This window comes from Rutilus rutilus, assembly GCF_951802725.1.
Source record: "Rutilus rutilus genome assembly, chromosome: 16".
NCBI classification, from domain to species: Eukaryota; Metazoa; Chordata; class Actinopteri; order Cypriniformes; family Leuciscidae; genus Rutilus; species Rutilus rutilus.
The window spans coordinates 31,353,904-31,368,127 of record NC_140224.1 but is presented as its reverse complement, the minus strand read 5'-3'; the positions used below and the strand labels follow the sequence as shown (position 1 = coordinate 31,368,127).

At 34.5% G+C, this 14,224-nt stretch overlaps 2 protein-coding genes across 3 annotated transcripts in view; both read right to left on the bottom strand.

Moving 5' to 3' along the window:
• kif19 (kinesin family member 19) overlaps positions 1-4,392 on the bottom strand; it is a 40,017-nt gene extending 35,625 nt beyond the window's left edge. Inside the window, exons 1-2 of the mRNA XM_084435123.1 lie at positions 3,997-4,392; positions 1,363-1,443 (exon numbers count right to left, since the gene is read on the bottom strand). Of these exons, the coding sequence (XP_084291249.1) occupies positions 1,363-1,443; positions 3,997-4,035 (120 nt within the window). The 5' untranslated portion in view covers positions 4,036-4,392. The remainder of the gene's footprint in view (positions 1-1,362; positions 1,444-3,996) is intronic.
• Positions 4,393-5,315: 923 nt separating this feature from the next.
• dnai2b (dynein, axonemal, intermediate chain 2b) lies at positions 5,316-13,713 on the bottom strand. 2 transcript variants are annotated; one of them, XM_084434833.1, is made up of 13 exons: positions 13,659-13,713; positions 12,311-12,498; positions 11,979-12,140; positions 11,692-11,822; positions 10,901-11,043; positions 10,686-10,799; positions 10,177-10,316; positions 9,940-10,062; positions 9,625-9,848; positions 8,595-8,730; positions 8,334-8,480; positions 6,681-6,905; positions 5,316-6,081 (listed from the first exon to the last, which is right to left on the bottom strand). In XM_084434833.1, exons 2-13 carry the CDS (start codon positions 12,491-12,493, stop codon positions 5,992-5,994), a joined length of 1,818 nt encoding a protein of 605 aa, XP_084290959.1. In that variant the 5' UTR covers positions 12,494-12,498; positions 13,659-13,713; the 3' UTR covers positions 5,316-5,991. The 2 variants fall into 2 exon arrangements, with proteins under 2 accessions (XP_084290959.1, XP_084290960.1); XM_084434834.1 differs by lacking the exon at positions 13,659-13,713 and having other exon boundaries at positions 12,311-13,025.
• Between the last annotated feature and the right edge of the window lie 511 nt (positions 13,714-14,224).

Below are 14,224 nucleotides of genomic sequence, written 5' to 3'. Positions count from 1 at the left end.
ATAACTATATTTTCAGCTTCAGAATCATAAATATTTTTATTCTGGTGTCTCTATTGGCCTGTGCTTTGGGTTTCCAGCACCAAGTCCAAGAATATTCATTTATACACACAATGTAATATCAAATTTATCAGTTTAATAAACAGTACATTTTTTGTTAACCTTTTATCATATGTCTTGGAGTATTGCAATAATATCGTATCGTAAGTTCAGTATTGTGATATGTATCAAATCGTGACATGAGGGTATCGTTACACCCCTATTTATTTTTTCCCCAGATAATTTTAACCAAAGCAACATATATTCACATGATCCAGTCATACATTTCAATCCTTGATATTGCTAGAGTCACGCTCTATGAATTTCAGTAGCACTTTATATTGTTCTAAGTTTAACTCAAATTAATGTCACCCTGTCTGACATCTGCCAGCAAATACAGCAATAATTATAACAATTAATCAATCCAAGCTCAGATTTAAATGGGTTCAAATAATTATAATGATATCCTGCTGTTGCAGACGTGGGTACCGTAAATGAAATGTCATGCTGTCCTGAGGTCTCACAGCATTGGCTAATTGTCTTTGTGACTCAGACCCTTGAGATTGAATATGTGACTGTACTCGCCTCATTCACTAACACTGGGCCTATTTACCCATAACAGCCGGTTAGCATATGTGCATTACAGCTCTAGAGACACTTAAACTAGCCTGTGGATAACATCGACATAGTCACTGTCTAATTTTAGAACAAGACCTCTGTTGGACATTGTCATCACCATCTAAGCCCTTCTTATATAAAATGTAGCCTAAACAATATATTTTTAAATCCACAAATGCATTAATAGAAGTATGGTATCGTGCACTAGTCTTGCATAGCATAAACAGCAAAAAATGTGGCCCTTCATCACATTTTATTCTGGCCAAAAACCACCCACTTAGACAGGAAGAGACTGCCTGTGCCTGACCTACAACACATGCATACCTGATAATAGTTTACGATTATTTTTTTTATTTTTTTTCTGAATAATGTGACTTATTAAAGTAATGCTTTTTTTCAGAACCTGGATTTTAATAGCTTGACATTCACGTGTTTAGCCTCTTGACTGAAAACAACAGATATCCACCACAATTAACACATAAAGACCGGAAAGCAAATCTATACTGATTACACAAAATGTACTCAATGCAGATTGAGTACACACATACACATATAGGCAATCGTTTTTCCAAAAATGTTGAGGCAGTTATGCATATTCTTCATTGGGAAGAATGCATAGTAACATGCAGTGCTGTCCTTGTGCCACACACACACACACACACACACACACACACACACACAATAACTGATTGATCTGTCTCCTCTGACCTGGTCATCCACTTTGTGGGCTATAATAGTGGCTCCTTCCTCCAGTTCAGCATCACTCAATGGCCGAATCCGCAGGGCCACCTGGAAAATAAGAAATAAAAGTAATGCTCTGGCCTCAGAAAGAGTTTATTTGAACCCAAAAGCTACACTTAAAATGTATGAATGTCATTGCATTCAATAAAATATTACATTAAATGCCATTTATTTCAAACACACACACCAAAATCCAACAACAAGACGACAATGAGGAAAAATAAATTAATCTAAAGGCAGCACAAGCACACTTTCCAGGTAAATATTTCACAAGATTATATATATTTATATTAAATATATGATAAAATAATTGATATACTGTTCATAAAAAGACTTAAAACTATGAGAACACTTTCTAGATGTTGAGTAATGTTTTGTATCTAATGCAGTGAAATTAATACAAGTTTAACAGCATGTGGCTTAATGGTCACTCTATATAATATAATTACAATTTTTGGTAACACTTTATTTTACAGTGTCTTTGTCACATTTGTTACATGTAGTTACTATAGTAATAACTATAAATGATGCATAATTACATGTAACTAACCCTAAACCAAACCAAAACCTAATCCTAACCCTATAGTAAGTACATGTAGTTACTTAATATTATTCAGTACTTCAATGTATAATTACAGTGTAACAAAGACACCTTAAAAATAAAGTGTAACCCAATTTTCACATTAATTTGTATTTCAAGGACATCTCTGTTTGAGTCAGCTGGCCAGCAGGAGAGTGCATCTGTCCACAACTGAAATAAACACTGAAGGGCAATGGTGCAGCGCAATCTAGGTAGTTAATTATGCAGTATGAATATTATAGCTGGAGGCTATTCTTGCTTGTAGAGCAACAAATGCTGTCTGATTTAATATGCTTAATGGGATGCGGCTAAACCTGTTCTGTTATGTTGCTCTCAGCGAACACTTGCATAAAGCCACAGAAAATTTCTCCACCTAAATATAGGCCACAGATTTACAGAGCAGCAGTAGTTGTTTTCCATTATTATTGATGTTATAATAATAGAGAATCTGGACTAAATGTACCAAAACTGTCCCACATTTACATTCCTTAAAGCACTGAAATGATGTCTTACAGTGGAAGAAGAGAAAGGGAACTTAAACTGCACTGTGAATTATTGAGAGTGGGGGCAAAAGATCACTAGAAAACAGGTATTAAGCTCTCCGAGAATCTAAATATAACAAGTGTAGACTGTCAGATTGAAATCTGTCCTGGGGTTTTAAGTGGACAGGCTGTCAGGGAATGAAATGTAGATTTTATTCAATTCTATAGTCACTTGTTTGTTTCTATACATTTGTGTATATTAAATAATGTATGTCTATACCACACATTTGCATGAGATATGAAAGTATATGCACATATATGCATAGTTAATGCATAATGCATGCATTAACTCTTTTTTTTTTTTTACAACAAGACATTAGGTTTAGATTGTATTAAATTAAAATAATATATTTCTAACTGGTCACCATATCTATTAAGTCTGTCACATTTTTAAATCACCTTTTTGCCTCAGTAGATGATTGTAAATGGTCATATGGTGTAATACACACACACACACACACACACACACACACACACATACACATATATATATATATATATATATATATATATATATATATATATATAAATAGAAATACTTTATTTAGTCTCTCAATATAAGATAAACAAACCCTATATAATCCAATGTTGTAAACAGTTGTGCTGCTTAATATTTTTTCTATAACCTGTGATACTTTTTTTAAAAGACCAGCATTTGTTTAAAATATAAATCTTTTGTAACAATCGACACTACCATTCAAAAGTTTGGGGTCAGTACAAAAGTGTGGGTTTAAATAATTTTTTATTTAGCAAGGATGTGTTAAATTGACAAAAAGTCAAAGTAAAGATTGATATTGTTAGCAAAGATTTATATTTTGATTTACATATATTTATATTTATACTTTTTTACTTTTTATTCATCAGTAAATCCTGAAAAAAGTATCACATGTTCCAAAAAAAGATTAAGCAGCACAACTGTTTCCAAGACTGGATTAATGGCTGATGAAAATTCAGCTTTGTATCGCAGAAATAAACTATAATTTAAAGTATATTAAACCAGAAAACCTTTATTATAAATTGTAATAATAGTTAACCATATAACAGTTTTTTTTCTGTATGTTTGATCAAATAAATGAAGGCTTGATGACCATAAGAGACTTCTTTCCAAACTTATGACCTGTATTGTATAGGCCTAAACAATAACTTGCAGCACAGTCTAAAAACTGTAATGATAAAACATACACATAAAATATAAGCCATGTTTCATGATAAACACACACACACGCAAACTACACAAGTGTATCAGAATGCAGATGCTATGCCCTACATACAATAGCCTACATAACAATATACACATATTATTATTATTATTATAGGTTGAAAAAAGTATAAAACAACAGCTAAGCACATACGACCATAATATGTACAGTAAATACAGACTCTACATGGGATAATCTACATGACTACACATTTTTGGCTGAACACAGTTTACAAACTCTACTACAGAAGTGCAGGAAAATAAGAAGTCAGTGGACTTACTGTCAGCTGCTGATCCTTTGATTCCGCAGTGTCCTTCATCGTAATGTTTTGCGGGACGTTTATGTGTAAACTAAAACATGCGCTTCGCGTGAAGAAGAGAGCACAACAGACGCCGCGAGCTCATGGTTCATCTAACAATTCACCTGCGCCTCTCTCTCTCTCTCTCTCTCTCTCTCTGTCGACGAGTATAGAAAACACGCCGAACGATCAAACACGGGCCGTGGAGTCCGTCAGGTCCATGTCTGAGCAGGATGTGTGTCTCTCCACCCACAGCAAACCCGTGAGTGCGCGTGTGTATGGTGTATGTGTCTGTGTCTGTGTGTGTGTGTGTGTGTGTTGTGTTTGTGATGTCCCTAGAGATGAGATGAGCAGTAGTGCAGTGCGCACTCGCTCGTCATCCACGGCGGCTGATGCTTCACTCAGGTGGGCAGGAATTCTCCGACTCTGAGGCAACAGCGAAACCTGCTGGTCAGGCCTTGAACTGCAGCTTCATTCCATATATCCCATTCCATGACTTCCTTAATTCGATAAATTAAAGTTTTAATTAATAATAATAATAATAATAATAATAAAAACATATATATATATATACCAAAAAAATATATATATAAAAAAAAGATATATATATATATATATTTTTATTCTTTGATGAATAGAAAGTTCAAAAGAACAGCATTTATTTAAAATAGAATATTTTCTAACATTATAAATGTCTTTACTGTAACTTTTGATCAGTTTAACTCATCCTTGATGAATAAAAGTATTGATTTATTTTATTTCTTTCCCCCAAAAATAAAATAAAAATTCTTACTGACCCCAAACTTTTGAACGGTAGTGTATATATATTGTTATTCATTAATAATAATATATAAATAATAATATTATGTATTAATATAAACAAACATTATTGTTGTATGGGAGTTACATAATTTTATTTTATATAAAGGTTAAATTTTTTAATAAATAATTATAACACATTTCACTAATTGTAAGTTTTTTTTTTTTTTTTACGTTATATTTATAATTCTAGAATGTCAGCCTTTTATTAAGACCTAGTTTTATCATAACCCAGAACGTTTGTATGACCGACATCCATTTATTTTTCTTAATTCTCCACAAATTACAAATTTTACAAATAAAACTAATACTACTACTAATAAAAATAATAAATATTATTATTATTATTTCAGAACATGAAATAGTGATCATAATAGAAGAGATACTCTCAAGGTAGTGACACAAATTATGGAAATTTGTAAATATTTTATTACAAAAATGATGTCGTTATTATAACAGTTTTACAGCTCTTCCATTTCAGACAACATAATCTGGTGCATGAGTGGAAAATCAGAAACAACACTGACAAGCGTTGGACTAATTGCAACAATCATGCATATTTAAATAAAATGTAATTACCCAACACAATGTATTTAATTAGACACTTTATGTTATAACATAAGAACAGTCAGCTGCATTTATTCCTTATAGTAAATTCTTAATGCACATTCCTGCAAGTCGTCATGTTTGTTTGTATAGCACTTTCCACAATACATATAATTTCAAAGCAAAGTCCCTGAACAATTCATCAGTGCACATTTTTTCAAAATGCAAACTTTCCAAACCTCAGAATGACCACCTGACTCCATTCTGGTATGTAACACCCACTTTACACAATCCAGTCAATTCATGATAAATAAATTCTATGATATTATATTTTTTTCTCATTGAATATCCATTGAAATACATCACATTGTGAAAGTAAAATGGGTTATGAACAGCGTTTCAGTGTGAGACCCGTGGAAACCAGTTGCATAAACCTAGCCGCTAAGTTAAGACTTAAGAACTAGTCTGACCAACAAGTAATTAGTTTGGGCCAATCTACCTCTTTATATGACTGGCTTGAAAAATGTATGAAGAAAAAAAAAATAGATGACTAACTTATAAGACTAGTCTAAGCACAGTTGATGCAAGCAGCCTCAGCTCTGTGTTCACAGTCTACAGAGAGATTTCTCTTCTTGTAAAGGAAGCGACACCATTCGTTTCATGCTCCTCCTGGAAATCTTTCTCTTCACACACGCCTTTCTCCTGCAGGGAATGAAAAACAAATCATCTTAGAAAAGACAGATCAGACACTATGAGACCAGACAAAATTCATTTCCTGTAGAAATCACGAGACACTAAAAACAAACCTAATTATAAACCCCTCTTTATTTTCAAATAACTTAGGTCCTTGAAAAGGCCAAAACCATTAATCACATGAGGCTTTGAGTAGATGGGCCTATAGCAATACACTTCTGATGGTCTCACAAGCTCAAATGCCTCCTCACCAATCACGGGGGAGCATAAAGCATTCTGGTTACAGACAAAGTAGACTTTATTGATTTTTCTTTCTTTGTCTTTCACAATAGAGCGTTTTCACCCCAGCTAACAGGGTTATATATAGCGTTCAGGACCCTTATCTTATTGGAGCAAGAGTCCAAACATGGGGTACAATTTGTTTAAGCTCCACAAAGGGGGGCAATTTCATTTGACAGGCCGTTCTGAAACACACACATATGACAACACCCATCAAAAGCACACAGATGTGTGTTTAAAAACGTCGAGTAAAGCTTTCAGACGTCAGACCTGAAGCTCAAAAACATAAACAAAATGTAATAACATGTTAGAAGCAGATCATCCTTGACCGTATCTCTTTCTTTCTCCTCATTCCTCTCTTTCGTCTTCTCGGCTTCCAACATGTGGAAGAACTCCGTCTCTGCACGGGCCACCAGCTCCTCAGCGCTCTCCTCCCCATCCGCCTCTTTGGCCTCGTCGTCTCGGCTCTGCTCGGAGCGGCTGCGTTCCTTCAGGCGCATCTCTCTGTGCCGAGCTTCCAGAATCTTCTCCCGCTTGGTCTCGCGTTCAAACATCTGCAAAAATCAAGGGAAAAGACACCACACAAGTCCAGTCTATGACAGATGGATGTACAGTAAATACAAAATTATTTTTACACCCATTTCTTTCTTTCCCCTAGGATAATTATTGAAAATACTTTAAAAAAGAGCAATCATTCTAGTTTTTTTTTAATATTACAGACTTTGGTTACTTTAAGGTGTCATTGTTGCAATGTAATTATACATTTGTGACCCTGGATCACAAAACCAGTCATAAGTCGCACGGGTATATTTGTGGCAATAGCCAACAATACATTGTATGGGTCAAAATTATCGATTTTTCTTTTATGCCAAAAATCATTAGGATATTAAGTGAAGATCAAGTTCCATGAAGATATTTTGTAAATTTCCTACCTTAAATATATAAAACATTTATTTTTGTGAGTGAATGCAGGACAATCGCGAACATAAATGGACAACTTTAAAGACGATTTTCTCAATTTTTCGATTTGTTTGCACCCTCAGATTCCAGATTTCCAAATAGTTGTATCTCGGCCAAATATTGTCCTATCTTAACAAACCAAACATCAATGGAAAGCTTATTTATTCAGTTTTCAGATGATGTATAAAGCTCAATTTAAAAAAATTTACCCATGTGACTGGTTTTGTGGTCCAGGGTCACATTTAAGTACTAAGTAATATTAATTAACAACATGTACTTACTATAGGGTTAGGGTGGGATTAGGATTTGATTGAGGGTTAGTTGCATGTAATTCTGCATAATTTACTATTATTACTATGGTAAGTACATGTAACATATGTAACAAGGACACTGCAAAATAAAGTGTTACCCAGATTTGAATAGCTTTAAACTTTTAAACTATCTACAATAAATATATATTATATATATATTAATGATTGATTAATGTCAACATTTTTAAATACATTTTAGGATTAAAAGTTGTATCTGTTAACATTAAATAATGCACTGTGAACTTACATGAACATGAACATTTTTATTAACTAACATTACCAAAGGTTAATAAATGCTGTAAGAATGTATTGCTCATGGTTAGTCCATGTTGGTTAATGCATTAACTAATGTTAACAAACAAAACCTTATTGTAAAGTGTTACCAACATGTCTATTTCAAATAAATGTTGTTCTTTTGATCTTTCTCCTCATCAAATAATCTAAATGAATGTGTCATGGGTTTATCAAGCAGCACAGCTGTTTTGATAATAATAAGAAATGTTTCTTCATATTAGAATGATTTCTGAAGAATCATGTGACACTGAAGACTGGAGTAATGATGCTTTGCCATCACTTGAATAAATGACCTTTTAATATTACAACATTACTTGACAGTATTTTTGATCAAATGAATGCAGCCTTTGTAAGCATAAGAGACTTCGTTCAAAAACATGATTAAACCTTACGTGTTCAGGTGTGTTTGTGTCTCACCTCTGAGACCAGGGCTTTCTCGTTCTTCTGCAGTGTGCACAGGCCTGATGAAATCTCCAGAAGTGTGGTGGTTCCCAGCTGAGAGCCACAGCCCAGGTAACGGCCGTTATCTTGCACCCGGATGCTATACAGGGCTTCATCACAAACCTGTGTGAGAGAAAAAAAACATACACACATTGTGAATATTTCCTCAAGCAGATAACGCTGAAATGCTGAACTGTGAGATGGTTTCAGTACAAGGAGGAGACATTAAGCACCAACTTTGAGGCTGAGAGTGGGGTCGTTCTGTTTAAACAAGATGTCCCACACGTCCAGGGTGCCGTCCATCTTTACTGTGAAGAAGACTGAGGGTCTGACTGGACTCCAACAGCCATCTAACAGATGAGCCATGTGATACCTGGAGAAATAATAGATTAGAAATACTGGCACCTGTGCAAGTTTTACCAAACATCTACACTAATAATTTGGGGTCGGCAAGATTTTTTTTTTTTTTTTTTTATGTTTTTGAAAGAAATATCACCAAGCTCACAAAGGCTGCATTTATTTGATAAAAAAACACAGTAAAAACAGCAGGGTTATTATTATAACTAAACCTAAAACCATAAGATGTTAAAAAAAAAAAAAAAAAAAACTTATATACTTAATATATTATATATATATATATATATATATATATATATATATATATATATATATATATATATATATATATATATATATATATATACTTTATTTCATTTAAAAAAATATATATTTCAGCTAGTTGCCCCAATAAAAATTAATACTAAAATATTATAAATAATAAAAACCATAAAACCTTAAACTGAAATTAAAATTAAAATGGAATACAAAAATAATACAAATTATACCAGTAACTCAATGACACTAAAATAACACTGAAAAACAATCATATTGTGAAATATTATTACAATTTAAAATAACTGTTTTCTAATTTAACATATTTTTTAATTCCTTAGATGTCAAAGTTGAATTTTCAGCATCATTACTCTTTCAGAAATGACTCTTTGCCGAATAGAAAGTTTTAATTACAGTATAAATAAAGAACAGTATTAATTTCAAATGGAACTCTTCTGAAACAATGTAAAAGTCTTTACTGTTGCTTTTGATCAATTTAATGTGTTGTTGCTAAAGAGAAATATTAACTTCTTTAAAAAAGTCTTACTGACCCCAAACTTTTGACTGGTAGTGTACATAAAACTGATATTTTCCCCAAAATTGAACAGAGAATTACTTTTGTAATGCTGTATTTGAACAACGAAACATAAGTTACTTGGTCCACATAATGGAGGACTCCTTGATGTCCTCTGACCAGATGCGTGCGGTCCAGTCAGCCACGGTCAGGAAGTTCTTAGGAAAAAACGGGTTCCTCTGCAGGGCGTAAATGGGACCAAGGTGTCCGCTGTATGTGCATACAATCTTCTCAGCTGGGGTTTTTGCTTTGCGATTGCATGAAACCACAAGACCCTGCTCAGTGCCCACCATGAACTTAGTAGGCTTGTGTAATCAAAAACAAAGGATGTTTAAGAACATGTTTCCACAAGGTTTCTTCTTGCACTGGGCCAAAAAAAATAAGAACTGGTCTTACCATAGTGGTCTCAAACTCCAGTGAGATTGCACCAAGGGCATTATCAAGGTTCCACTTCTTACTGGGGTCCAGCACGAGCCTCTCAGTGGGCTCACTCAGCTTACGAATGTCCCACCACAGCACCTGGTGTCAGATGCATGAGTATATTTTATCTCTGAGGACTGCAATGCAAATCTCAATGACATATTGTGTGGTTTATTTCTTTATTTTTGGACTTATGTGTCATTGCACACAGACCTGACCATCTGTAGAAGCAGAGAAGATGTCCATGCCTGTCTTCGACTGCAGCCAGATGACTTTATAGACAGGATCTCTATGGCTGTGTTCGATGGTGGACATCTCTACTGGCTGGCTGCCTTTGCGTGTGTCCCAGTACGCTGGTAACAGGGTAAACAACACGGTGGTCATGCATAATTTTACAAAAACAAACAAGGACATTTGTGTAAAATTACACAATGACATCTACAGATGCCATTCCAAAGTACATACTAATTTCAACTATGCATTCAATGCCAAAGGCAATTAGTTCAGCCATTGGACTTTACAAAACAGACACGTCTATCAAACACTATTCAGACAAGGTCAAAGAGACTTTTTTCTCATTAACCATAATTTATTGAGAACTAAAAAAGCCCAGAGCAACTGAGGCCAATCCAATTAAGCCACTGAAAGAGTTCATATGGTCATAAGTGTTTTGGTAGCTGGAATAGAAAAATTCAAAGAGATGCTCAGGCGCTAAAACCTACCAATTTGTCCATTGTAACTTCCCCCAACGAGAATGTGTGAATCTTTTGGGTTGTACTCCAGACAAACAAGTGGACATACAGGTTTCAGGGTCATCTCAGGTTTATTGTGATTTTCTGAAGGTGAAAAGATTTTTTTTTTCTTCAATATTGTTTGTCCTTTCTAAGTGTGGCGACTCATTTATATCACGGAAAAATGCAGTTTTTTTATGGCATACCAATGTCCCATATGTAGGAGTCGAAGCTCATGTCATCGGGTGCTTTCTGAAACTCCAGGGAAGAGTAGGCGACAGCAAGTTTATGGTTACCATCGGGGTGCCAGGATAAACTTGTGGCTGTGCGCTTCACTTCATTTGGGTCTCTGGAAAAATGCACAGATACTCGAATTATTAAGTCTTTTAAGTTTTGTACAGTTGAACAGTAGAGTGTGAGTGTGAGTGTGTGTGTGTGTGTGTGTGTGTGTGTGTGCGCAAGCTCAAATGTGCTGCTTAACTCAAGAATGAACCTCATTGGTTCTCGCACGTTAAGCGAGCATGCTTGAGCTTTTTTGAGTTTACCACAACTAATGTGTGAGGTTAATGAATGTTTAAATGTGAATAAAAGCCTAAATTCAATCTGCTTATCATATAAAGCAATCGTGTCTCTTCAGAAAATTTGGACTGAACCGCTCATATGGATTATTTTTATCTCTTTTTGAACTTTTTGAAGCATCATAGTTGCGTAGCTGTCAATGGAAGGACAGAAATCTCTCAGATTTCATCAAAAAGACCTTCATTTGTGTTCCGAAGATGAACGAAAGTGGAACAACATGAGGGCGGGTAATGACAGAATTTTCTTTTTTGGGTGAACTATCTCTTTAAGAAACATTTCTATTTATATATAAATGTTTAAGTGAGCACAGTATTTACCCAAAAAGGCCTAAAAATCTGATGAAAAGAGAAAATGTTTTATTCATTCACAAAACTTGTGCAAGTGACCTGGCTGATATGGCTCTTATCAGTGTGGTCACCTGAAGACATTGATTGTCTTTGCTGATGGCTCTTCCTCTGATTCCTCCACCACCTCTTCCTCGACCTCATCATCAAAAAAGTCCTGGTAGATGTTAATGGCGTTGTTCTGCTTGCTACAGTGTTCCATGAGCTGCAATGGGCAAAAGTGGAAACTCTTTGTTTTAATAAAGAAGTCAAAAACATGTCTTCTTCTGAGAGGAAGCTCACAATACAGGTTTAAATATAAGCCCAGCACATCATTTCTCGTCTCAAATATAATAATTCATGGTTAATCTAAGGCACTCACACCAGCAATCTGCATTATCGTGTTCTGATAGTGTTCATCCTTCTCCACTTTCTTCCTGTAGCGGATGGTCGCCTCCACATCCTCTGGATTGAGATCTTTCGGCCACCCTCCTTCCACATGGTTTATTCCTCGTGACTCTGATTCAAAGCGCTCTGTGTTCACCTAAACAGGACAAGAATTTCATGTTAATTCAGACTATGATTGAAATGAATTGCTATATGAAAATATTGTAACTCTAATATTACATTTTATGAATGTACAGTTAAAAAAAGAAAAAAAAGGATGATGAACTTGTGTTCATGGGATTTGTTGCTGTTATACGCTGGTCTCACCTCATGCTCTGACATTTCCTCTGCGCACTGTATCGAGACATTACACGGATCTCTCACGGTGAAGTTTACAGCAAGGGAAGGGTCAGGCAGAATGTCCACATGCAGCTCAGCCGGACGGTCTGAAAAGTTACACTGGCGGCCAAACTCACTGCGCTTTTTTGTGTACACGTACACAATCTCCATCTTAGCTAAAGGTAAGACAAGTTACAAGATTTTCATGATCAAATGCGCATTTTTATATATTTTAACAAATTGTGGGTTAAAAATTATATGGGTAACTGTTTTGTTTTCACTAGTTAATTTTCAATGGTCCTGTGGGGTGACAAATTCATAAAAAAGAAGAAAAAAAAAAGAATATTCTGTACATTTCCTCAATTAATTTAAATAGTTTTAGAGGAATTATAGTATGTCACACCCACTTACTGATGACAAAACCAAGCTGGTGATTTATTTTTTTTAAATACAAATGTGCCATATATTTCCCCAATTAGTGTAGCCATGAAAGTGTCTATAATTATTATACATAAAGATTTAAGATTTTTGGATTAAAATAGTTAGTAATTATATGTCACACCCACTTACTGATAAGAAAATAAAGCTGAAACTCTGAAAACAAACATTTTATGTAGTAATGATGAAAACACTTAAATGTTTTTTAGATTATAATACTAAGCTGGTCACCAAAGATTATCTGCTTACAAAACTAGACAAAAAAAAAAACAAAAAAAACTAATAAAATCTGATCAGCATCATTTATGACAGGAGCACCTCACCTCCCTCTCTTTCCTTTGTTGTAGTTGTAGTAACGTTTTGCTAAGTTACAAAAACACAATTTCAGAAAAAAAAAAAAATAATAATAATCTATCTATCTATATATATATATATATATATATATATATATATATATTGGGATTGAAAGTGTTATGGGAACGTTACTTTTAAAAGTATCTTATGTAACGTTTAAAAGAACATTAATCGAACGCTCAACAAAAATGTTTCAGAAAAACGTTCCATGACATTTTTGTGTTGATGTTTTGATGACGTTACAGAACTTTAAACGAACGTTCTATTGACGTTGCTAGAAGAACTTTAGTTCTTAACTTTGAGAGAACCTTGCCAGAGAATGTTAGCCAAAGTTCTGAGTGAGAACCTCCGTCTCCTGTCAGCTGGGTAAACGTTACTGTTACTGTTAGGGAAGTCCAACCAAACATCAGCACACCCATATCATAAGGTCTAAAGCTGTGTCAAAAGTTTTGGAAAGACTTCCAGAACATTACACGTATCAATCTATGACAGGCACCCTTTTAAAGTTAAACTCTTTCAAAATAAGACATATATTTAACATTACCTGATTTTGTGACGCTTTCTGGGTTTCGATGGTTTTAGTGGTTCACTGGTCTTAGTGGTTCACTGGTCTGTAGTTTACCGTAACCTAGCAGCGGTGGCGCAAGTGACGTCACGTTTTCATGCATACTTTTACTCTCTTTAATAGTGCTAATAATATCAATGGTAATGAATACTAATAGCAACCAATGCTTCTTAGATTTGTACACGTAGATATAAATGCGCTATTTTATAACGTTTCACTCGCATATGAGATGTTGACTGTTTTGTTTTACCTCAGGCTTTCTGCTCTTCTACTGAAGTTCGACAACAGGGCCAGTAGAGAGCGCCATGTAACAACACTCATAGGGTTCAATGAGAAAAGCACCATTAACACTCGTTTTCAGGAATTATGGGGAACATAAGAGGGGTTAAATAAACAGTTTCAATTTATTATTTCATTATCATTCATTTAGTTTTAAGCGAGGCATATTTGTGGCTAGATCTCATCTGCCTTATTTAGTCCACAAACAAATGTTAGCTATATAAGACAGATCTTACCATAAAATTGAACTGTATTCACAGGACAAG